Source organism: Carlito syrichta, unplaced genomic scaffold (assembly GCF_000164805.1).
Source record: "Carlito syrichta isolate Samal-C Ts95f unplaced genomic scaffold, Tarsius_syrichta-2.0.1 Scaffold315835, whole genome shotgun sequence".
Lineage (NCBI taxonomy): Eukaryota > Metazoa > Chordata > Mammalia > Primates > Tarsiidae > Carlito > Carlito syrichta.
In genome coordinates, this window is record NW_007259931.1 from 324,041 (window position 1) to 350,077 (window position 26,037).

The 26,037-nt window shown below is 46.6% G+C and overlaps 1 protein-coding gene across 1 annotated transcript in view; it reads right to left on the minus strand.

Annotated features, from left to right (window-relative positions):
* Positions 1 to 429: 429 nt before the first annotated feature.
* The window catches only part of ITSN1 (intersectin 1), a 200,480-nt gene continuing 174,872 nt past the window's right edge, over positions 430 to 26,037 (minus strand). The window contains exons 32-40 of the mRNA XM_008073409.2: positions 22,385 to 22,568; positions 20,007 to 20,105; positions 12,681 to 12,848; positions 5,926 to 6,138; positions 3,955 to 4,076; positions 2,849 to 2,931; positions 2,449 to 2,532; positions 1,830 to 2,003; positions 430 to 778 (exon numbers count right to left, since the gene is read on the minus strand). Coding sequence (XP_008071600.1) covers positions 630 to 778; positions 1,830 to 2,003; positions 2,449 to 2,532; positions 2,849 to 2,931; positions 3,955 to 4,076; positions 5,926 to 6,138; positions 12,681 to 12,848; positions 20,007 to 20,105; positions 22,385 to 22,568 — 1,276 coding nt within the window. The 3' untranslated portion in view covers positions 430 to 629. The remainder of the gene's footprint in view (positions 779 to 1,829; positions 2,004 to 2,448; positions 2,533 to 2,848; positions 2,932 to 3,954; positions 4,077 to 5,925; positions 6,139 to 12,680; positions 12,849 to 20,006; positions 20,106 to 22,384; positions 22,569 to 26,037) is intronic.

A 26,037-nucleotide genomic window follows, 5' to 3' on the forward strand; every position in this document is an offset into this window, starting at 1 on the left:
GCACAAGGCCTAGAGGGGGGAATGGAACGGCTATAGCCCATATACTGGAATCTTCCATAGACCAGTTCTTCAAAAAGCCAAGCCAGAGCCTGATCAGAAGACCATCCCACCAAGTGATCAACCCCGGGGCAGCATTTCCCTGTGGGGGAATGGAATTCTGAAGCAGCAAAAGAACTGTCATAATGGTTTCCAAACACACACCAAAGAATGGGCATTGTACTTGGGGGCTGGTAGAGGTAAGAAAAGGAGGGTTACATGAGTTCTCCAAAAATACAGACACTGCATTTATAAATCTATTTTATAGTAACTAGACCCATCCTTCAAGGCACCCCATTGGAGACTATGCACCCCGCCGGGGACTACGGGATTTCGAAGACTCTAGAAGCCATGATGAGATCCACAGTGAGGGCAAAGAAAAACACAGTTTTGTTTCATAAAATGGGAAATTACTGGGGCAAGGGGAGGATTGTCAAGAATGATTCTTAGAAGCTTTGAGAGGCCTGTCTTTACTGTCCCACATCCCTGTGGCTGAACACCAAACAGTGGTTTCTTAGAAAAGGAACAAAATTCTCAGACAGCATGTGCTGCCTCGGGCTGGAACTCTGCTGAAGTTATCCTGGGCTCATTGCCTATGGCTCATCAAACAATTGCAGGTCTAAGCGGACCACAATCTCTCCTGTGGGGACTTCGTGCAGCAGGAGACACTTCGTAACTGGACCCTTGGAGCCCTGGTCTTTCTTGATGTCTGCCACACGGATCTCCGTCCGACCCAAAAAATCTGAAAGGAGAACAAACAGACCCTGCTCAGAGACAGTGTCCTCTCCAAGGCATGTGGTTAGCATCTGGGAGTCTCCTACTGAATTGTTACACTCTCCCTCCTTCTCTGGTCTCTGATGTGAGACGAGCACTAGGATGTCCAACTTACTCCCCAGTGGAGTTGATTTGTTATGATATTTTATTATTAAAATAAAAATTCAGTCCCAAATCTTCATCTGTTAGAATTAGAAGTTAACAGTAATCACAGTGGTTAAGAGCCCAGACTTGGGAGTCTCATAGCTCTGGCCACATTCTGACATTTAATCAGCTACATGACTGTCTTTGGGCAAAAACCAATAGTACCTTCCTCACAATGAACAATGGATATTAAAAGTACTTTTAAAAAAATGCTGCATGGATTTTTTTACAGATAATGCTGGTATTTTACAGATAATGCTGGTAGACCCTCACACCCAGCACTCAGTGATACTCCAATTAAGCTGAGACCATAATCTTTAAACTTACTCTCAGGATTTTTTATTTCATTAAAGGAGAAAAGGATAGTTCCTCGAAATCGATGGGCCAGGATGATTCTTGACCAGGCTCCAAGTAGAAATAGAAAGCTGGCTGATGGAACGATGCATCCAACACAATCGCATCCCTTTGCCTGACCAGAAATGCCACTCAAAGGGCAACAATTGACTCCGCTGCACCTGTCAGGGGCTAAAGTTCTTCTTGCTCCACTGGCCAGTTTTATCTGTTCCCAGCACAGCTTTTTGTCAAGGAGAGAAGAACCGTGCTGAGGCTCAGGCCCACCCACCTGTCTTCACAGTCACCAGGTCTGGTGCATCAGGCTGTGTTACTTGTCCAGAGTCACTAGCATGACTCTAGACCAAGCAGGCCCTAGCCACACCCGCCGAGACATCTCCAGAAGCCTCCTTCAAGGGAGGCTAAGCCTTGTCTTGTGCCAACTTCATCTCTCAGGAGGGAAGCCCTAGGAACTCTAGTAAGAAAACGTTTACCCACGAAGCCAAGTGCCAGGGGAGAAAGTGCCTTGGGGCCCTCCTCCTCACCGTCTGGGGAGAACTGGTCCCTCTCAAACACAGTGATGCAAAGGACTTCCTGCTCCAGGTCTCGGATGAAGAACTGGCAGTTGGAATTCCACTTGGGGTTCAGAGTGTCCTGGATCGTCTTGGTGATGTGACACTGGGAGCCCATGGTCACCTCGCAGTATGGGTTGCTCTTTCCTAAAGCGAACAAAAGCCTTCGCCAGGCATGCATAACACCTCATTTTGATCCCCTCCCCCCCACCATTGCTATGCTGATGAAGTGGCATTCATCAGAGAATAGAGGTAAAAACTCCCACAATTCAGCATACTTAAGCTAAAAACATATAATGAGATGAGTGGGCTTTAAATTAGGCCCTTCTGGTCTCCTCACTTTGGCCCCATTTTGTGTCACACCTACTGTGAATGCAGCCACTCAGGTCCCTCTGAAAAGCAGAATGGCACAAAGAATTAAAAAAAAAAACACCTCCAGGTTTTTAACAAGTGTGAGAAAAACCAATTTCAAAAGGAAATTGGAGCATGTGGAAATAGCACATTTAATTTAAAGTTGGGTGGGGGTGTAGGGGATGCAAACCAGGCTTCCAACCCTAAAGCAGGCTGGGTGGGGTGGTTCTTAGGACCTTACCATGTGACCGACAGGGTTTCAGCTCAATGCCTTCAACCACGTTCACCATCAACCTTCCAATGCCTGTCGCCCTTTGGGAACGGACTGTGATGGCATAAAAACAACACAGAATGCTTCCTTTGAACATCTGATGCCTTTTTTCTCAGTTTGCCTCACAATTCATTTTATGCACCTGCCCCCCTCCAATGTAATTTCCCCCTCCTCTCCTTAAACTCTTGATTCCTTGCTCCTGGAATTTGTCCCATCCCCCATCGCATGGCACCCCATGCCCACCTCTATCCCATGCATGCCCCTTCTCCAGGACCAAGGGCATCTTCTACTCTGAGGATGTGGGGCCCAGCCAGTCTCCCTGCTGCCCGACTGTGTGAGACCCCTGCCATACTGCCCAGCGATACATTACCAAGGTACGCCTTCTCCCGCTTCTTTTTCTCTGTCTCTATGTAGAGTTCAGAAGCAGCTTTGATTTTCTGCACCCAGGCAGTCCTTGGACAGAAAAGACAGAAAGGTGCCAAACAGAACTTAGGAAAAAGGCTTCAGGTCTGTTAAAATTCTGTCTCCAGGACTTGGTTTGCTTTGTTGGTTTAACGTTAACAAAGGCTCGGGAAAGAGAATCTGATCTTATATCCCATGATGCTAATACTTATTCCTGCCATGAATAATGAAGGCATAAGGGATATTTTCATGGCTATATTCAAGACCTGCGTTTGTGTCCCCATGGAAGAAAATCTGTGATAGATGCTATTCTGGAGGAGACACCAAGACACGATTCCAGATCCTTCCTTATTGAAGACCCTCACGTATTACCTAACCCAACAAGGTCCCAAGGATCTCTTTTATGAAATCACCCAAAGAAAGAACAAAAACCATTTCCCAGATTGGGAACCATTTCACGTGAAAGAGCGAAACACCCTGGGGGAAGCATTTGGGGATGGTGTTCTCGCCTTCCTTTTTTCTGAGAACCATATGCACAATAACTTGAGCCAATTTTCTTGCTTGGCGCAAATGCTCTTTGGAATGATGTTGGCCTTGTGTCAAGTTCACCCTTCAGAAAATGATCTATTTAATTTGGTGCCAGGGCAGAGTCTTGAAGACAGATGGAAGCCAAATACCCACAGCTCTGGGATCCAGAAAGCCCGTCCAAGTGAGTCAGGTGAGGAGGGCTTCAGGTTTGGGTGGTCCTGTTGGTCCCCAAATCCTTTTCCTATTGGTTTCTGCCACCTGGGAAACCTGGAGAGACTTGAGACGCTCCATTTCCCTCAAAGAATGCTGAAAAAAAATTCTCAAGCAAAGCTAGTTTTAATCTATGTTACTATGGAAAATCCACGCCATGCACCAAACTTTCGAACAGTTCTAGAAAACATTATTAGACATCCCCCACCCCCAGCCAGAGATTAAGGCATTGCAGCTGGGGGAATGTTGGGAGCTGCTGATTAATCAAATGCCCTTCATGTGTCCTAAACCCAGGGGAGCCCTGGGGCCCAGTGCTAGGGAGGCAGTAGGTCTTACCTCTCATTTATGCTTTCTGCTCGGAGAGTGTAGACTCGGTCGATGTGGGAAATGTGGAAGATGGGCTCATCTCCTGAAGGGTCGGTGGGTAATTTTACTAGAACCTCATTTAGGAAAATAGGCTGGAAAGTAATGCACAGGCATTACAAAACTAGGCTGGGGTCTACTGTGTGTGCCAGTAAGTTACGAGAGTGTGTGTGTGTGTGCATACGCACATGTGTGCGCTTATGTGAGCATGTTCTAGGAAATAAGACTGTATAAGTGTATGTGGATGGAATATTATGCAGTCACAAAGAAGGACAAAATAATGAACTTCATAGGAATTGGATGAACTTAGAGTCTATAATATTGAGAGATCTATCACAGAAACAAAGAACTGAGTATCATATGTACTCACTCATAAGCGGACCTTGAACAATTACCATAATACTATAAGAAAAGGATTGACAGTAGTGGGAAACCGCCTGGGGGAGGGGAGGCACAACAAAGGTACCTGCATCATGAACATTTGTATTCCTAACCCTGAATTGTACCCCACATCTTTAAAATAAAATTTTTAAAAAATTTTAAAAACTAAAAAAAAAAAAAAAAGTGTGTGTGTGCACACGTGTCTTGGTAACCTAGGCTGAGCATATGTGTGTGTGTTTGTGGGTATGGTCCAATAAACCAGGCTAAGGATGTGTATGTTTTCCAGGAAACTATACCAGAATAGTAATGTGTTAATATCAACTTTTTCTTTTTTTGAGTTGGAGTCTTATTCTGTCGCCTGGGCTGGAGTACAGTGGCTCAATCACAGCTCACTTCAGTCTCGACCTCCCGGGTTCAGGTGATCTTTCTGCCTCAGCCTCCCAAATAGCCACCATGCCTGGCTAATTTTTTGATGTTTTTGTCACCTCACTGCCTAGGCTGTTCTCAAACTCCTGGGTTCAAGCAATCCTCTTGCCTCAGTCTCCCAACGTGCTAGGATTGTAACGCATAAGCCTGGCCTAATATTGACTATGGGTTGCAAATTATAAATATGAATTCATCCTCTCCATTTTGCAGGTATTTTTTAAGTCCTTCAGAATGAGATCTGGTCTGCTTTTTCCACAGTGTATCCTAAGCAGCACTCTTCAACCACATTACATCCAAGCAATTCCCTCCAAAGATTTTCACACCAAGTTTCTAGTAACAATCTACTTAATTGCATAACTCTTTCCCCCAAAAGAAAGCTAACTGCTGCTTCACAGAAAATTCTTCTGTAGAAAACCCTCACACAGACAAATTTAGGGGAAAAAAATCCCATGACACAAAGACACACAAACACAGCTGTGCACGTGTGGGCAGACCATTTAACCAGCTGAGAGAAACTCTCCACACATCAACTGTTTAGACAGGCTTTCACTAGAAAAGGGAGAGCACAGATATTTCCAGCTACCTTGAAAAGTTTTGTGGAGAACTCAGAGCTATTTGAAAGGTGATAGTGGGCACTTGGGCTAATGATGCTTTGTACTGCTTCTGAGCTTTTAGACGCTTGCCTCATCTGTATCCTAGACCACGAGCTCCTACAGGGTGAGGTGTGCCTTTGTCATGTCCTAGGGGACCGACAGCAGTCATTTGGCAGCTAATAAATTTATTTTATTTTTTCATTTTTGATTTTTTTGTAGAGACGAGGTCTTGCTGTGTTGCCCTGGCTGGTCTCGAACTCCTGGCCTCAAGTAATCCTCTCGCCTAAGCCTCCCAAAGTGCTGGGATTCCAGGCATGAGCCACTGCACCTGACTTGTTTCATCAATTGAATCGAGTGTTATTGACACCCTGTCGTGGGGATACAGACCATCTCCCACTTCCATGACCCTAAATCCCAGCTCATCTTCTTTGCCTTTTCCTCCACGCCACAGCCCCAAACCTCACTAAAACTCTGGCTCCTTCTGGAAATTTCTTTCTCCCCAAAACACATCAACCCTGATACTGCAACTGAGAATCAAACTTACTGTTTTATACATTTTATACTGCAGGTTCGATTTGGGGCTGAAGACTTTGTCGGTGCCAGAAGACCCCAATGGCTTTGTGATTTGAGTCAGCAGGAGGAAGTCGTTGAAAAGGAAGCCATACAGCTCCTTGTTGCTCTTGGCCTTGTAGAGCTTCCCACTGTGCAGAAATTTGCGTGGCCCCAGGCAATTAGTCACTGAGTTGAACACAAGTTGCTGAGAAAGGAAAACAAAACCCAAAGGAGACACAATGAAGAAGGGTCACTTTAAAATTTTTGGCTCTCCGAAAGGGGCTCCATCAGCACCAGAGGCCAGGCCCAGAAGGCCTGTATCTTAGGCACAAATCAAGGACGGCTTTTATTTATTTATTCATTTGAGTCAAGGTCTGCAGCCCAGGCCAGTGTGCCACGGCTCACTGTAGCCTCAACCTCCTGTCTCAGGCAATCCTTTTGCCTCAGCCTTCCACCCACATAGCTGGGACTATAGGCTCACGCTACCATGCTTGCCAGTGTTTTTGGTTTTTTTGTAGAGGTAAGGTCTCATTATGTTGTCCAGGCTGGTCTCAAATTCCTGTGTTCAAGCACAGGCATGAGACATCATGCCCCGAAAGGACGGATTTGTAAGACTTCGGGCAGTGCCTTTCAGAGCCAAGAAGTCAATGTCAATCAAAGGCATGGTTCTGGGGCTACCAAGTGTCAAGATGAGTCTCCGCCATAATTCCTAAGGCCTTTCCCCCAGGAGTGTGCTAATGTCTTAGGGTGTGATTGGTGTCTTCTCCCTTTTAGCAATCAGAAAAATGTGGCAGCAAGGAGAAAAGCATCCCGGCGGGCTCCCACCTTGGGGACTTCCTGCTGTGGGCAAGGTGCTGTGCTGTTTGCGTCCTATACAGACTCAGTCTTCTGCGCTTCTGGAAAGCAGCAGGGACTTTCCCTGTACAGTGCCACAAGAAATGCTACTTTCCAAGGCACAACTGGAGTTTAGGCCCCTAGCAAGTGAGTGACTGCAAAACTAAGTGGTGTTTAGGGATGCCTCAGTGCAACAGAACAGACACTGTCTTGTGCACATTAAATCTCACCTGACTCACTCATTTAGAAAATGGGAAAGGAACAGCTCTCTCCCTCCGATGACTGACTCTTAGAAACAGCTGTGGGTGTGAAAACACAACTCTAACATCTCACTGGGGTCTGTCACCTCACACCAGCAGGTTCTGAAGGGGCAGAGGGGGACTGAGGTGGAGAGGATCCCACTAAGGCCCCGTTTTTGATGGCAGAGAGAGAGGTCAAGGAAGCCAAGACTGTGGCTGTGCATCAGGCAGCAAGGTGACATGGACAGAGGCCAGATCCTCATAGACCCCAATTACCCATGCCTCTGGCCCAGGGGCACATTCCATCCAGCAGATTTCAAGGCCAACATTGGCTGTCTCTTGAGCTACGAGCCCTGTGGACCAATCTGAGGACGGAATTTGTGAAGGGATGATGGGTTCACAACACATGTCCCCCAAGAGATGCTAGAAGCCACCTGCCTACCTCCAATGCAGGAGAAAGTGTCAAGAGTGCCTCTTGTGACTGGAGGTGGCAAGGAAAGTGACCACTGCACTCCACTTTCAGCCACAAGGAGGAACGACGGCCTTAAACCTCCCGCCGAGGCTCTGAGAGCCTGCAAGACGGAAGGCGACATCACAACAGGAGCCTTCAAAGAACATTCTTCATCCCTTGCTCTCAGCACAGGAGCCTGGAGAGCAAACTAGCCCTTCTTGCTTGCCAAGAGAGGGTTCAAGCAATGTGCGGACAATGAATCCAATGACATCAAGGTGATATTGTTCATTCCTACTCAAAGGTTATGGCCTTCAATTGACCAGGGTAACATTGAATCAACATGAATGGGGAATAATGTTTACATTTCTCTATCTTCAGACAAGCATGCCAAACACAGCAATTTTTTTTTTTTTTTAATTAAGGATCTTACTCTGTCACCCAGGCTAGAGTGCAGTGATGTGATCACGGCTCATTGCAGCCTCAAACTCCTGGGCTAAGGTGATTCTCCCACTTCAGACTCTGGAGTGACTGTGACTCTGGTGGACTGCATGTCACCACACCCCGCTGGTTTTTTTTAATTTTTTTTTTTGGTCTCACTATATTGCCTAGGCTGGTCTCAGACTCCTGGGCTCAAGGGATCCTCCTATCTCGGTCTCCCAAAGTGCTGGGATTGTAAGTGTGAGCCACTGCACCTGGCAACAGCATTTATTTAAAAATTAATCACTTGTGTGTGTCCAGACCTGGGCCACATGTGGTCACAAGTTGGGAAACAGAAGCCAACCTGTTCCCTTCACATCACTGGGAGCACCATAAAGACAAACCAATAGCTAGGAAAGACCAAGCTAGGAAAGAAAGACAATAATCTGATTTCAAAGAGAGCATATAAGCCAAAAAAACCCAAAAGATAAGAACTTATTCTTTTTTTTTTTTTGAGCTGAAGTCTCACTCCGTCACCCAGGCTGGGGTGCAGTGGCATGCTCACGGTCACTCCAGCATTGACTTGCTGGGCTCAGGCGATCCTTCCACCTCAACCTTCCAAGTAGTTGGAACTACAGGTACACACTACCACACCTGGCTAATTTTGATTTACTGTAGAGCTGAGGTCTCGCAAGCTGCCCAGACTGGTCTCAAACCCGTGTCTCAGGAGCGATCTCGTGGAGATCTCCTATTATACCCCTCACCTTGGTCTCCCAAAGTGCTGGGATTATAGGCTTGAGCCACCATGCCCGGCTTGAATTTATTCTTAAAAAAAATTTTTTAGACCAGGTTCGGTGGCTCAGCCTGTAATCCCAGCACTTTGGGAGGCTGAGGCGAGTGGATTACCAGAGCCCACGGGTTCAAGACCAGCCCAGGCAACTTGGTGAGACCTCGTCTCCACAATAATAATAATTAAAAAAATTAGCCAGGCACAGTAGTGTGCGCCTGTAATTCCGGCTACTTGGAAGGTTGAGGCGGAAGGATCGCCAGAACCCAGCAGGTCTACGTTGGGGTGGCCATGAGCATGCCATTGCACTCCAGCCTGGGCAATGGAGTGAGATTCCAACTCAAAAAAAAATTTGGGCCGGGTTCGGTGGTGCAGCCTGTAATCCCAGCGCTTTGGGAGGCCGAGGTGAGTGGATTGCCTGAGCCCGCAGGGTTCGAGACCCGCCTGGGGAACTTGGCGAGACCTCATCTCTATAATAAATAAAAAATTAGCTGGGCATGGTAGCATGTGCCTGTAGTTCCAGCTACTTGGAATGCTGAGCTGGAAGGATCGCTGGAGCCCAGCAGGTCGACGCTGTGGTGGCCGGAAGCTGGGTAACAGAGTGAGACTCCAACTCAAAAAAAAAAAAAATTTTTTTTTTTAGAGACAGGGTCTTGCTCTGTCACCCAGGCTGGAGCGCAGTGGTGTGATCATAGTTTACTATAGCCTTGAACTCCCACCTCAGCCTCCTGAGTATCTGGGACTACAGGAATGTGCCACCATGTCCAGCTAATTTTAATTTTAATTTTATTTTTTGTAGAGACGGATCTCACTGTGTTGTTGCCCCGGTCGGTCTTGAACTCCTGGCCTCAAGCAATCTTCTTGCCTCGGCCTTCCTCTGGAATTACAGGTGTGAGCCACCATGCCCAGCCTGTTCTTTTTTTTTTTTTTTTTTTTTGAGTTGGAGTCTCACTCTGTCGCCCAGACGAGTGCAGTGGCTGCTCCTGGCCACCGCAGCCTCAACCTGCTGGGCTCTGGCGATCCTTCCGCCTCAGCCTTCCAAGTAGCTGGAACTATAGGCGTGGGCTACCACGCCCGGCTGATTTTTTGATTTATTGTAGAGATGAGGTCTCGCCAAGTTGCCCAGGCGGGTCTCGAACCCGCGGGCTCAGGCAATCCACTCACCTCAGCCTCCCAAAGGAACGGTATTACAGGCTGAGCCATCGAGCCCAGCTCCCAGCCTGTTCTTAACAGCTATTCAGGAGGCTGAGGTGGGAAAATTGCTTGAACCCAGGAGTTCAAGGTTGCAGTGAGCTATATATATGCCTGGGTGACAGACTGAAACCCCATTTCTAAAAATAAAAAAACCGGGCTCGGTGGCTCAGCCTGTAATTCCGTGCTTTGGGAGGCTGAGGTGAGTGGATTGCCTGAGCCCGCGGGTTCGAGACCCAACTGGCAACTTGGTTAGACCTCATCTCTACAATAAATAAAAAAATTAGCCAGGCGTGGTAGCGCGTGCCTATAGTTCCAGCTACTTGGAAGGTTGAGGTGGAAGGATCGCCGGAGCCCAGCAGGTTGAGACTGCGGTGGCCAGGAGTGTGCCACTGCACTCCAGTCTGGGTGACAGAATGAGACTCCAACTCAAAAATAAAATAAGATAAAATAAAATAAAAATAAAAAAGAACTTTTTAAAAGAAGCAAAAAGAGAAAATGAGCAGAAAGAATGAGAATTAAAAACCAAAGGGGAGATTTCTGTTTCCAGAAGTATGGTGGACTATCCTAACAAAAACTAAAAAAAAAAACAACTTAGTACAATACAAAAATCCACTTTTAAAATGCAAGTAAGTTGGAAAAAAAGAAGTAAGAAATTTGCAGAGGCTGAAAAAAAAATGAAAATGGGACCCTTGGAAAATAGTTAAGCACTGGAGCTTAATTATATTGGAAGTATAGCTCTGAGGGTTTTGAATCTGGTTACATTTTTTTTTTTTTTTGAGTTGGAGTCTCACTCTTTCGCCCAGACTGGAGTGCAGTGGCCGCTCCCAGCCACCGCAGCCTCGACCTGCTGGGCTCCGGCGATCCTTCCACCTCAGCCTTCCAAGTAGCCGGAATTACAGGCATGCGCTACCACGCCAGCTGATTTTTTGACTTATTGTAGAGATGAGGTCTCACTGCCCAGGCGGGTCTCGAACCCGCGGGCTCAGGCAATCCACTCACCTCAGCCTCCCAAAGGCGCGGGATTACAGGTTGAGCCACTGAGCCCAGCGAATCTGGTTACATTGACATTCCATTTTAATGGCATTGTAGGGTGCAGAGACAGATGAATCCAGGGCCAAGGCAAGGAGTATAATAGGAGATCTCCACAAAAGCTGGACCCAGAAGGGATGGGCAAGAAAATGTTTCTGGTTTTTTTTGTTTTTGTTTTTGTTTTTGTTGTTTTTTGAGTTGGAGTCTCACTCGGTTGCCCAGACTGGAGTGCAGTGGCCGCTCCCGGCTACCGCAGCCTCGCCTGCTGAGCTCCGGCGATCCTTCTGCCTCAGCCTTCCAAGTAGCCGGAATTACAGGCATGCGCTACCACGCCCAGTTGATTTTTTAATTTATTGTAGAGATGAGGTCTCGCTGCCCAGGCGGGTCTCGAACCCGCGGGCTCAGGCAAACCACTCACCTCAGCCTCCCAAAGGTGCGGGATTACAGGGTGAGCCACCAGCCCGGCTTGTTTCTGTTTTTTTCTGTTGGTGTAGTGAAGGAAAATATGCCCCTGAGAATTTGTGACCACCAGGCAGTTCTCATACAAGTTTACAGTTGCAATTCACACAATAAGTGTGATTCCCTCCTCACCCCCCTAAATTTAATTTAGGGTGATCCTGGTAGCAATTCTCTCAGGAGGAATGCAACTTCAGACAATCAAGATGACAACTGGTAAAGTTCCAAGGAACATTGAGTTCGCAATCAAAAATCACAATACAGCCAGGCTCGGTGGCTCAGCCTGTAATCCAGCACTTTGGGAGGCTGATGCGAATGGATTGCCTGAGCCCGTGAGTTCGAGACCAGCCTGGGCAACTTGGCAAGACCTCGTCTCTGCAACAAATCAAAAAACTAGCCAGGCGTGGTAGTGCGTACCTATAGTTCTGGTTACTTGGAAGGCTGAGGTGGAAGGGTTGCTGGGGCCCAGCAGGTCAATGCTGGGGTGGCCATGAGCATGCCACTGAACTCCAGCCTGGGCAACAGAGTGAGATTCCAACTCAAAAAAAAAAAAAAAAAATCGCAATCCTACAGAAAAATAAGGCATGGCCAGCAAGAGCTAGCAGACACAACAGACCAAAAATAAGACCCTTTAGGTATTGGCATTATCAAATTTGGAGTATACAAGAGTATATATGTTTAAAATGTGTTAAGAGATAAATGATGGCTAAGTATGGTTGCTCAGACCTGTAATTTTTTTGTATTTTTTGTAGAGACGAGGTCTTGCTGTGTTACCCAGACTGGTCTCGAACTCCTGAACTCAAGTCATCCTGCCATCTTGGCCTCCCAGAGCAACCATGGCAGCTTGGCCTCTCAGGCCCACGGGTTTGAGACTTGCCTGGGCAACCTCATCTCTACAAAAAATAAAATAAAATTTAAAAAAATTCAGTGGATGGCCAGGTGCAGTGACTCAAAATCCCAGCTCTTTGGTAGGCCAAAGCAGGGGGATTACTTGAGCCCAGGAGTTTGGAACCAGCCTAGGCAATATAGCAAGACCTTCTCTCTACAAAAAATTAGTTGGGCATGGTGGTGTGCAACTATAGTCCCAGCTACTCAGGAGGCTGAGGTGGAAGGATCACCTGAGCCTGAGAGGTCAAGGCTGCAGTGAGCCATGATAGTGTCAATGCCTAGGTGACAGAGTCCCTGACAAAGAAAGGAGGAAAGAAGGGAAGGAGAGAGGGAGGGAGAGAAAGAAGGAGAGAGGGAGGGAAGGAGGGAGGAAGGATTTTGTGTTTCACTCGACTAGCTGGCTGTGTGACTCAGCGGGGGAGGTTGGGGCCCATCCCGAAGGCAGCGGCTACCTCCGACAGGCCTTCACACTGCACATGGGCTTGTATCCACTCCAGCCGATCCGAGTTCTCCTTCTCCCGCACCCCTTCGTTCACCTGGGAACACAGCTCTTCCGCCTTCTCCAGGGCATGCTTCAAGTGACTGTAGTCGGGGTGGTTTTCGGGGGTGTTTTCCAGGATCTGCATAGGAGGATAGAAAACAAGCCCCTCTTTGTCAGGCCACCTTTTTGGGCAATGTGAGTGGGCCTGGGGTCCATGGTCCTGAAGGACCAGGCTCAGCAGAGATGGGCCACAGTCCTTTCCTGAACGGTGCCGACTTGAGCACCCACAATGACATGGCTCATGACAGCTGCGTGTTGTTGGAGATGGTAGGTGGCCTGGCAAGGGTACTCTCCTTCCTCATAATGGACCCAGTGGGAGCTAAGTCTCCCACCAGGAGGCAACGGATGGTCCCGGCCCTGGAGGCCTCAGCCTATCCCTACGCCCCTGAACATCCCCAGGGCCCTGAATGTCCTATGTCCTGCAAAATACTAGCATCCCAGGGTGAACCTTAAACCATACCCACAAATTCACAGGATCATGGAGGTTACCTATAGCCATGGAGCCAGAAGGACCCTTCGAATTTCTCTTTGAAAATCTTCACCCTATTTCACAGAGGAAGAAACTAGACCCAGAGACCAGGACCAGAACTCAGGCATCCCAGGCCCAGTTCTGTGCTCTTCTTCCAACTGTCCACTCACCTGGGAGAACTTACAGTGGAATTTCAGCATTTGATGTGCATGGTGCCCCCACTGATGAGAGCCTAAGAACCAGCAGGGTACCCTGGCGGGGGGCAGGGATGCCACATTTTTTATGCTTAGCCTGCAGCCTGGGGCACGAGGGGAGCAGTGGCTGCAACAAGGGCCTGGGCACCTTGCAGAGAGGTCCCCTAGAGAATGGTTCTTGCCTGGATCCATGCACAGCTGCAGGCATTGTGCATTTCTGCAACCACATGCAGATGGTGTGCAAATGTGTGCTTTTCTGAGCAGATCGTTCTGAGCTAGCAGTTAAGGGTGCCAGTTCAGAAGCCTCCTGGGATAAAATCCCTGCCTTGCCATGGACCAGTCATGATTCAGGTTGGTCAAACAAATACCAAGTCTCAGTTTCCTCAAATGAAAAGAGGGGATGTTAACAGCACCTCCTTTAGAAGGTTGTCTGGAGGACTAAATGACTTGGTATAAGACGAGCAAAACACTTGGCCCTAAGAAAGTGCTTACTAAGCAATAGCTTTACCATCAGATTCTCAAAGGACTTTGGGACTCCCAAAATCTGTCATCACCCTGTGATTAAGAATGAAGAAAGACCCTAAACCATCTTTGAAATGTGCCAGGAGAATGCTGAGGGCACATTTGTCCTGGCCTTGTTCACATACAAATAATTCAAATGAAATTGACCTTGAATAACATCTTATCTCAAAGGTATACCCTGGTTTAAAGTTCTAAGTAGGTGCTCAAATGGAGAAAAACATTGGGTCCTGCGTTTCCACAAATTATTTCCAAGCAACAGCCCCAACCTCAGGACCAATTCTGACTACATGTTAGAATCACTTCGGAAAATCATCTCTGACCATACCAGAATCCCTGGGAGTAGAATTCAGGCTCAGGAATTTTCTGGAACTTTCCAGATGATTTTAATGTGCAACCAAGTCTAAGGACCACTATTCTGGGCTGGGAGCCCACACAGATGACTTGTGTGAACTAAGTTTCACAATGCAAACAGGTTTATTGATTTTTCTCATTATAAAAGTAATCTTGCACAATGCACAACATTTAAAAAATTCAGACAGTTATAGAGAACCTAAAAATCACCCAGAATCTCCCCCATCTGGAGAGAACTTCTGTCTACATAGTAGTTAATATATTCTCTGTGTGTGTGTGTGTGTGTGTGCGTGTGTGTGTGTGTGTGTGTGTATTAAAAGATTTTAAAAAATAAAAATTGGGCCAGGCACGATGGGTCAAGCCTGTAATCCCAGTACTTTGGGAGGCCGAGGCGAGAGCCCAGAGGTTTGAGACCAGCCTGGGCAACTTGGCGAGACCTCATCTCTACAATAAATTAAAAAAAAAAAAAGCCGGGCTTGGTGGCTCGTGCCTGTAGTTCCAGTTACTTGGAAGGCTGAGGCAGAAGGATTGTCTGAGACCAGCAGTTTGAGAATGTGGTGGCCATGTGCGTGTCACTGCACTCCAGCCTGGGCAACAGAGTGAGAATCCAACTTAAAAATAAAAACAAAAATTGGATTACACAATCATTTTGTACACTATTTTGTATGCTGTTTCATAGCATGTTTTTTGTTTTGTTTTGTTTTGTTTTATGAGTTGGAGTCTCACTCGGTTGCCCAGACTGGAGTACAGTGGCCGCTCCCAGCCACCGCAGCCTTGCCTGCTGGGCTCTGGCGATCCTTCCGCCTCAGGCTTCCTAGTAGCCGGAATTACAGGCATGCGCTACTACGCCCAGCTGATTTTTTGATTTATTGTAGAGATGAGGTCTCGCTGCCCAGGCGGGTCTTGAACTTGCGGGCTCAGGCAGTCCACTCACCTCAGCCTCCCAAAGGCGCGGGATTACAGGCTGAGCCACCGAGCCCGGCTTCATAGCATATTTTTTATGTTCATTTCATAGGGTCGAGACTGTCATTTTTAAGTTCTATCATATATCATTGTGAGGGTGGAAACAACATGGATGTAAATAGTTCCCTTCCCATAAAACTTCGTGTTGTTTCTAATATTTCAATAATTCTCAAGTTACTTCCTTAGAATAGTTTTCTAGAGGTGGAATTGTGAAGCCAAAGAGAAAGCATAGTTTGATCTATACGTTGCCTTCCAAAAGGCTGTGCCAATGTGTCTTCCACTAGCATCCTTGCCAACACTGGGGACCTACAATCTTTTCAGTATATGCCAATCTAGCAAGTCAAAACCAAGGTATTTTCTTTTGTTGCTGTTGTTGCTGTTATGCATTTTCTTTTATTGCCAATGAATGTAAACTTCTATACATTTAGTACATAAGTGTGCTCAATGACAAAACGAACATTTATATACTGCTCAGGGCAAGCCAGACACCTGACATACATTAACGCAGTTAATTCTTATATTACTATGTGGTAGGTCTATTAGTGCCTCTATTCTACAGACAAGAAACTGAGGACCAGAGAGGTAACTTGCCCGGGAGCACACAGCAGTGGTACTAAGACTTACCCCCAGACAGCCTGCCTCCAGGTTATGTGCTCTTTACTGCTGTTTTACACTGCCTTGCGGCAACTTCCAGTGATATAGCTTACCTATTTTTCTATTGGGGAATTTGCCTTTTTTTTTTTTTTAAATTGAAAGAGTACAGTGGTGTTATGCTATAGATAATGGTTTTGTCCACGGTTCCTGTGGGTAACTCCTATAGCCCTTGATACACTGCTGGGTGTGTCAGACCTCAGGGGCTGGCCTCAGAAACAAAACCTCTTCCACCTTGTCCTGCCTGTCTTTCATCTGCCCAACGTGTCTCTTCATCTGTGTTCTTTGCAATGTACTTTATGATCAACCGGTACACAGGAATGTTTCCCTCAGTTCTGTGAACCGCTCCCGCAATTTAAATGAACCCAAAGAGGGGCTGTGGGAACCCTAACTTGAAGCCAGTTGGTCAGAAGTCCCAGAAACCAGACCCACGACTGGTGTCTGGGGGGAGGGCAGTCTTGTGGAACTGAGTCCTTACCCTGGGGGATAGAGAGTGTTGGAATTGAGTAGGAGGACACCCAGCAAGGTGCCCACTGCTTGATGGTGGGGAGAAACCCACACATTTGGTCCAGAAACATTCTTCTGTGTTGATGATTGTTAAAAATACGGTTTGGGAAATTTGTCCATAAAGGAGGTACTTGATATAGATCTCTATTTATATTTTAGTACCTACTTATGTAGTTAAAAATATGTTTACCCAGTTTATACCTGTCATTTGTCTTTTAACTTTGTTCATTATATTTTGTTGTACAGAAATTTTTAAGAAAATGTTTATGCAAATAATATATGAACATATTCTAGGTATGCAAGAGTCAATAAATACAGAGCTATGTCAAGCAAATGGGACAGTTTCCTTCACTATCCTGCCCCAGAGGTCACCACTGCCAACAGACTGCAGGGTATTCCTTTAGACGCTCTTTATATATTTAATGGTCACATGCAAAGTTTTTTTTCCCTCATTTTGCAAAAATGGACTATATTGTTGGATTGCTTGAGAAGTTTAGTTTTGCTTTTTTCTGGATATCTTCTTATGCTAAAACAGAGTCTAAAAGTTGCCCTCTGTCTTTTAAAATATTTTCTTCTTTCTTTCCTTTCTTTAGTCTTAATTTTAATTTTTCTTTTTTTTTTTTTTGAGTCAAGGTCTCACTCTGTCACCCAGGCTAGAGTGCAGTAGCTTAATCACGGCCACCGCAGCTTCAACCTGCTAGGCTCAGGTGATCCTTCAGCCTCAGCCTTCCAAGTAGCTGGAACTAGAGGCATAAGCCATCACATCCAGATAATTTTTTGACTTTTTGTAGCAACAAGGTCTTTCCAAGTTGCCCAGGCTGCTTTTGAGCCACTGGGTTCAGGCAATTCTCTCACTTCAGCCTCCCGAAGCACTGGAGTCACAGGTGTGAGCCACTGTTCCCAGCTTCTATCTTTTAAAATATTTTCATAGTACGGTTCTATTGTAATTTATTTAACCATTCCCCTTAATGAATATCTAGGTTGTTCCCCAGAATAAAACATTTTGTGTGTGTGTTTCAGATTGCTATAATTATAAATCCTTTAAGGTTCTGTCTTTGAGACAATGCTAAGAATTTCTCCACCTCAGTAATTTTTTTTAAATCAGAGTCTCACTCTGTTGCCCAAGCTGGAGTCCCTTGACACAATGAAAGCCCACTGTATCCTTGAACATCTGGGATCAGGCGAACCTTCTGCCTCAGTCTTTCAAGTAGCTGGAACTACAGGTGTGTGCCACCACACCTGGCTAATTGTTTTATTTTTTGTAGAGACAAGATCTTGCTATGTTGCCCACGCTGGTCTTGAAATCCTGGGCCCAAGCAATCCTCCTGCCTCAACCTCCCAAAGTGCTGGGATTACAGGCATGAGCCACCACACCTGGCTCCATATCAGTATTATGAAACTGTTTAGTCTTAGTACTTTTGTGGTTTGTCACATGTATCTTATAACTGGCCACCTTTTAATTATCTTCTTAGTTTAGCTACCTTTCAGTTCAGGTAGGCAGCAATTGTTTCTGCAAATAATGATAGTTTGCGCTTTTCTTTTTAATTTTTATATCTCTCAGTTCTTCTCTTGTTTTGGTTTCCTCCCCATTAGTTAGATCTAGAACACCTATTTTAAAAGCTTATTTACAACTTCAGTCTACAATTAAACATTGGGAGAAGTACTGAGCTAATTAAATGGTAACTGTGGTGTTGAAAGAGAAAAGAGTAGGTTGAAATCTTTCAAAACTGTTTAACCCAAAGTGACCACTGTGTATTTTGTGGAGTCAAGCTGAGGCTAGACTGAAGAGATGGTTTATGTGGGAGAGAGACTTGTCACATGTCAGGAGATTCATCAGTAAGTAAACACATTGAGGACACTGACAGCCAGACTTCTCATAGAGCAGGGAGTTACAGATATAGAAAGGGGAAGGCTGGAATAAATTCTGCAGTACTGGATTAGAATAGGAGGTATGGGTGTGAATTCACAGGCTTTAGTATACACAGAGGGACTGATCTTGATATAAATATAAATATGTGTGTATACATATACATATGCATATATAAATATGTATGAATAGACGTACATAAACCAGGGGTGCCAAAAAAAAGGATACACATTTTAAGTGATGTTATCTATGTTTTTGTTTTTTTTTTGAGTTGGAGCCTCATTCTGTCGCCCAGACTGGAGTGCAGTGGCTGCTCCCAGCCACCGCAGCCTCGACCTGCTGGGCTCCGGCAATCCTTCCACCTCAGCCTTCTGAGTAGCCGGAATTACAGGCATGCGCTACCACGCCTGGCTGATTTTTTAATTTATTGTAGAGATAAGGTCTCGCTGCCCAGGCAGGTCTCGAACCTGCGGGCTCAGGCAATCCACTTACCTCAGCCTCCCAAAGGCACGGGATTACAGGCTGAGCCACCGAGCCCAGCTTTATCTATGTATTATTTTTAGTTTGCTGTAATCAGAAGTGACTGGATACTGATGGTAACCTCTTTGAGCACCTCTTGTAATTGCAGAGGTCAAACATGGCTTGTAGTCATCTTTTGTTATCGGTATATATTGAGCATTACAATTTTAATACAGTTTTTCCCTTTCTTAAAATGTGTATACTTTTTTGGCACCCTCTGTATTTCATGGCTCTGTCATTGAGAGAACCAAAAGGCAATAACACCCCAAGAGCCATGAGCATACCCATGCCCAGATCTGGTTTTCTTTTTTTTTTTTTTTTTTGAGTTGGAGTCTCACTCTGTCGCCCAGACTGGAGTGCAGTGGCCACTCCCGGCCACTGCAGCCTCCCCTACTGGGCTCCGGTGATCCTTCCGCCTCAGCCTTCCAAGTAGCTGGAACTACAGGCGCGCGCTACCATGCCCGGCTAATTTTTTTTGATTTTATTGTAGAGATGAGGTCTCGCCAAGTTGCCCAGGCGGGTCTCGAACCTGCGGGCTCGGGCAATCCACTCACCTCAGCCTCCCAAAGGCGCGGGATTACAGGCTGAGCCACCGAGCCCGGCTTCCAGATCTGGTTTTCTAAATACCACTCTCCATTAGAAGGAACCAGATCTAAACCCTCTTTCCAGGAGCTCTACTCCCTATGATTTTATAATCATAGGATCAGAGGACATCTAATTCTGTTCATTTAACAGATGGGGACACCAAAACCCTAATTTTGTTATTTTCTTTGGTATTGGCTTTCTTGAAGTGATGGGAAAAAACCAATCATCTAATAGCCACACAAAGTATCTCACAATGGCCTTCTAAAGACAGATGGTAGGAATCATGTTGAGGTCTCTCTTTTCTGCTAGGAAAATTGAGGCATAGAGGTGTTGCTCTTGTCTTAAAAAAAAAAAAGAATCAAGAACTGAGCTCTCATTTTCTTACTTACAAGGTAGAGACCCCTTGGTCACACATCTGTGCATTACTAGCTTTTTTCACGATAAACCAGCTTCTCTTTCTAAGTTACTAAGATGTCTTCAACCCTGTTGGCATGTGCTTTCTATACAACAGCTACCAAGTGTGTCAGCGCGGGACCCTCCCCCTGATCCCAGCCCCCTCCAACATGAAGAAAGCATTCCTCGGCTCCCAAAGGCAAGACAGGTACTTACATTTTTAATGATCAGTGGGTATCTTGTTACCCGTTGCATAGGCTTCAGGATAAAACTAGAGAGTGGCATTCCTTTACACCGAGGATCCATTGCCAATCTCTGAAATAAGAGAAGTTTTAAAATGTACTTAAGAAATCTGCAAAATCCAAAGTCAGTGACATCAACACAAATGTCATTTAAGACTCCCCACCCATTATCTCACGCATTTGGATGACAATTGAGAAACCTGGGGTGGAAAAGACCTAACATGCTGTCCCAGGCTAGGATGAGACACTTTCCAGGTGGAGAATGGGAGCCCCACAGATGTGACTCATCCCCCAGTGTGAAGCTCTGCACTGCGGGTCCAGCATGACTTCTGGGGGACACACAGGGATGAGATTCTTTACAGAGAATATTTCTTCTGGATGTCTGCAAAAACTTGATAACATTCCCGGGAACAAGAAGAGTCACAAGACTATGGTCAGAAGAAAAATTCCACTTAAGTCCTAGAGATGCCGGAAGGGCTGAATCTCATTGTCTAGCTTTGGGTAGGGCCTGCACATGCCCCTGGGAACCCCAGGCAGGGCGGGGAGACAGGAGCCAGACATGAGGAGTCACGACCCCAGTCTCAGGGCCTGTGGTTTATCCCCACTCTTGGCTTCCAGCCTTTTTCCTCCTGCTACTTTTGCCAATTCGGTCAGTCCCTCTGGAAGACAAGTCCTACCCCCAAAAGGCGAGCCCTGTCTATAGGTCACAGGAATTATCTGGTGACTTGGCTCTCAGAGGTTCTGGTCTGCTCTAATGCCTTAGAAACGGGCAGCTGCCTTGACTGGAGCCCTGAGACCCTACAACTGTCAGAGCCAGACCTGCCCCAGCTGTGGACATCATTCCAGAAACATCCGCAGCTGGCAAAGGCGTGCCACACTCCCACTGGAATAAAGAAGGGAGAGATGAGAGGGGAGGAGAAGGGAGGGGAGGAACTAGTCCCTTACCCTGGGCTGGTGTCAACACTTCCCTGAAGTTCAAGTACATCCAATGATGAACTCATCTGGCCCTGGACAAGCCCAGCCCTTGGCTGAAACCCCAGGCAGCTGTGGAGCCCAGCAACCAGTATCTGCTCTGTCGTCTCCATCTACCTTAGGCCTTCTTCTTGGCAATCTTTCTCACCTTAGAGTGACCTCAAAGGGCCCCACTTCTTAGCTAGCAGATCTAAGCATTTGATGCAAGAAACACTTGGGAAGTGGGGGGGAGAGAAACAAAAAGCAGAGGCCACGCTTATACCTTGTCATGATGGTTCCACAAGCACAACTCTAGGGGAGGTGAGGAGGGCCTGTCCCCCCAAATGCATGAGGTCCCAAGACATGTTTGTTGTTATTATGTTGCTGTTGACTCATCAAAATGTACCTGTTTAACAGGAGCTATTTTATTCTTGTCCTTCTTTTTCCCCCAGGAGAGGTGGGGGCTATTTGAATGGTTCTGTGTGGCCAGCAAGGAACCAGCCTGGCCAAAGTCAAGTCCCAGGGTTACAGGCCCAGGGCCTCCAGCAGCATTGGCACCACCTCCCCAAATTTCCCCTGGTGGACACAAGGCTCCCCAATCTCCTGCTACTCCTGAAGCAGCAGCCCTGGCATCTCATGCTGACTCCCACGAGCTGCCTGGAGCTGGAGTCCATTAAGCAGAGCCAACTGGGAAAGGAACACAAGGGCCATAGGGACTCCTGACCATTCCCTTTATAGGTGAAGGGTGGAGAACAGCAGACCACTGAAGATGCTGAGATTAAACAGAAGAGGAAACCTGAGACCCACCAGGGCCTGGCAAATGAGATGAGAGATTTAAACATGCATTCAAATCACACCACTAGCACCTGGAAAACAGATCCAGGTGGGGCTGGCTCCTCCTCTTTATGGCCTCCACTTTGGTGACAACCACACCAGCCTGTGGGTGCTAACCTCCTATGGCTTAGTCAAGACCTCAAGCTCTGTTGGCCTCTAATGGGAATATAACTGCAAACTTTTGGGTTGGCCTCTCACACACCCAGCTGCCCAAAGATCCCCATTCCAGGGCTGGGTCTCTGCAAAGCTGGGCTCCTTACTTTTTTTTTGAGTCAGAGTCTTACTGTGACATCCAGGCTGGAATGCAGTGGCATAATCATGGCTCACCACAATCTCACCCTCCTGGGCTCAGGAGATCCTTCCACCTCAGCCCCTTGAGCAGCTGGGACTACAGGCGTGCCGCCATGCCTGGTTAAATTTTTAAATTTTTTTTTGTAGAGACAAGGTCTCATTATGTTGCCTAGGCTGGTCTCAAACTCCTGGCCTCAAATGATGCTCCCACCTCAGCCTCCCAAAGGGCCGAGACTACAGGTGTGAGCAATTGTGCCCAGGCCCTGAGCTCCTTACTTTGACAAACTCCTTGAAGTCCGGGGCCTCATCTGTCTTCTGCTGGATCAAGGCGGCCCCATTGAGCTGACAGCTGCAGAAACGGATGTAGGGCTGCATGTGTGGCAGCTGGGCGCTTAGGATGTCACCGATCATCTTCACTGGCATCTTCTCCCCCGACATCTTCTTGCGGACTCTCAGTGCTCTGCACGGAAACACGGGAGGTGAGCCCCCCGCCTCCACGCTGTCTGACAGCACCACGGCACACTTCTAGGTTGTACAGAAACAGAATGTGTGTGAGGGGCACAGACGCAAGGGCTACTACAGGATCTATTTGGGAGACAAGGAATGGAGAAAGAAACAAGTCTAATGCTACAGAGAGCTATCACTGGGACATTTTTCTTTGCCACAATTTTTTTGCTTGTGGAGAAATACAAAATCCTTTTTCTTTCTTTCATTCTTTTTTTTCTGTCACAAAGGCAGGAATGCAGTGGCATGACCACAGCTCACCACGGCCTAAACCTCCTGGGCTCAAGTGATCCTCCAGCCTCAGTCTCTCAAGTAGCTGAGACTACAGGCATTCACCACCATGCTACTTTTTTTATTTTTTTGTAGAACAAGGTCTCACTATGTTGCCCAGGTTGGTCTCAAACTCCTGGGCTCAAACAATTCTCCCACCTTGGCCTCCCAAAGTGCTGGGATTACAAGCATGAGCTACTTTTCCCAGCCCAGAATCCTTTCTTTAATAACTCAGACAAGATCCCTGTGTCAATGCCTCACTTCACAGATTATCTATGGTCAAAGCCCCAGTCTGATGTGGCCCTGAACCTATTTCTGTAGACACTGGCACCCAAGGGAAGTTGCTGTCACCAGAGGTTGAGGAGGCAAACTTTCAGACAGAACATAAACAGAACATAATTAAGATGATAAATGAACTGCCATGGAAAAATAATCCCATTATGTTCACTCAAAAGCCAGGTATAAGGACTGTTTGAACTGTCTCGGCCATTTGCTGCTTCCTTGTGGCTAATGTGAAGATGATTGGGTTAAGAAGAGTTCTGAGAAGAGAAGTCTGTTACTACACAATGGGTCAACGAACCCAAACAATTTATATCCTGGAAGCCAGGTGGAATGGCTGATGGGACTGGAAAGTGTTTATGCTAGGGTCTGCCTGCAGTGTGAGTGCTAGGAGCCATGGTAGCCAGGACCGTGCCTCCATTCTTCTAACTCCAGTATGCAAGCTCTTAACACCAGCTCTGGAATAAGGGTGTGGCACTGAGCTTCTACACATCAAGGACAGCGATGTACTGCACAGACAGGGCCACAGCTTCTACACATCAAGGACAGCAATGCCCAACATGGGCAGGGCCACAATATCTGAGGCCATGAGTGTATGTTTGGCTACCTTAGTTAGTGATCACAGGTGGATGAATTAAATGGACAAATGGCACAGAACGGTATGGTACATGACTTTAATATAAGGCTGGGAGGATGAGGGTGTCCCTAAGAATTCCTTTGACTGCTTTCATGGCCATGTTGGAGAAGCCCTCGAGGGACAGATTGGATTACATAATTCCAAGGAAGTTTTGCAATATTAGTACTAGGCTTTAATAGCTTCAGACCACTTTCTATCCTATCTCCTACATTTTTGGTTGAAGAAAAATTCCTTGGATCAGGCAAGGCAAGGAGAGAAACTTCAGGGACAATAAATTATGTGTTCTGAGCAATTATAAATTCCACCTCAAACAGACACTAATAGGAGAGGTCAGCACTCACTCCCTGGAGTGTGAGGAGGAGAGACCATGTGGTGTCTTCAGGATGGCCCAAAGACCACTGCCCTATTGAGGGGCTGGTGTAGAATATCCTCCAACATGTAGAAATTTGCCTGAGAGTGACATCACCAACAATTTTGGGGCATGAGTGTCCTGAATAACCATGTTACAAACTTTCTGTGGATGGAAACAGACAAAAATTCCATCATCCAATCATTTTCCCATGAGGAGCGTGTGTGTGTGTGTGTGTGTGTGTGTGTGTGTGTGTGTGTGTGTGTGTGTTTGCATGTGTCGTGCACACACTTGAGTTGAGGGTCTCACTCTGCCACCCAGGCTTAAGTACACTGGCATGATCATGGCTCACCACAGCCTCGACCTCCTGGGCTCAAGCAATCCTCCCATTTCAGAGTCCTGAGCAGCTGAGACTACAGGTGAATGGCTTTGATTTTTTTGTAGAGATGAGGTCTTGCTATGTCGCCAGGCTGGCCTCAAATTCCTGGGCTTAAGCAATCCTCTTGCTTCAGCTTCCTAAAGTGCTGGGTTTACTGGCATGAGCCATTGCACCTGATTGAGAAGTAGGGGTTTTTTTTTTTTTTGTAAGAGAATAAAATTACTTTCACTCTCCTCCCATCCCTCCCTTGTTTAATGATGGGAAGGAAAAGAAAAAAGATTATAGGCAGATAGTCACTATTTCGAGGAAGTTAAGCCAGTTCTTGTGTTCTAGAGGCCCACACTTATAGACCAGAGTTGCCCAACCAGGAGGCAGGCCTAAAATCCAGGTCAGATTTACTGTGACAAGGCAGTAATTAGGTTTAGTTGTGGGTCTCTTTCCAGGACATCCTACTGCACAGACAATACTTATGAGAACTGGAGGGGGCTACCAGGCCCAGAGGTCACGTAACTCAGTTGTTGCAGCCACAGACCTGGGAGTACTTAGCCCTGTGGCGAGCTGATCTGCAATCTCATAGAAAAGTTTGCAGATCAGAGGCCTTGAACTGCAAAGGGTAATCGATCAGCCAATAGACATTTCAAAGAGTACTCAGTGTTTGCCAAACACAGAATGTCCCTAGCCCTCTGAGTCTACAGACTGAGTGGACGATCATAGTGCTAGCATTTATTAATGCTTCCTGTGTGTCAAACGCTTTTTTAAAAAAACATATATTACTTGTCTCCATTTCCTGTTGGGGAAACTGAAGCATACAGAAATTGAGTGACTTGACCAAAGACACACAGCTAACAGGTGACAGAGGCAACCCTTGAACCCACATCTAACTCCAGAGCCCACAGTTGGGATCATATGTGCAGGGGCCCTCAAGCACCTCCCCATCCTGAGCTGCTCTGGGTACCTGCCCATCTTCCCAGTAGGAGCTGCCCTGCTCTCCACCTCGCCTGTGTCTCTCTGCCTCTCCCGGGTCCCAGGTCTCATTCTCTGCACTTCCCTCCCTGCCATCCTGTCCTCCCTCTACTCCATGCCCTCTCTTCTTCCCTCTACTTATTCTCCCAGCCCAAACATCCCTTTTATCTTCTTTCAACCTAATCTGTTTTTACCACTTAAGATATAGTTTTAGTTATTATTTTTCTTATTTTCTTTTGTTTTCTTCTTAAGCAAAATAAAATGGTGACCATTATTCTTAAGTTCAAAAAAAGGTAAGTCAAATACTTAATTTTTTTTGTTTGTTTGTTTGTTTTGAGTTGGAGTCTCACTCTGTCGCCCAGACTGGAGTGCAGTGGCCGCTCCCGGCAACCGCAGCCTCGACCTGCTGGGCTCCGGCGATCCTTCCGCCTCAGCCTTCCAAGTAGCCAGAATTATAGGCATGCACTATCACGCCCGGCTGATTTTTTGATTTATTGTAGAGATGAGGTCTCGCTGCCCAGGCGGGTCTCGAACCCGCGGCCTCATGC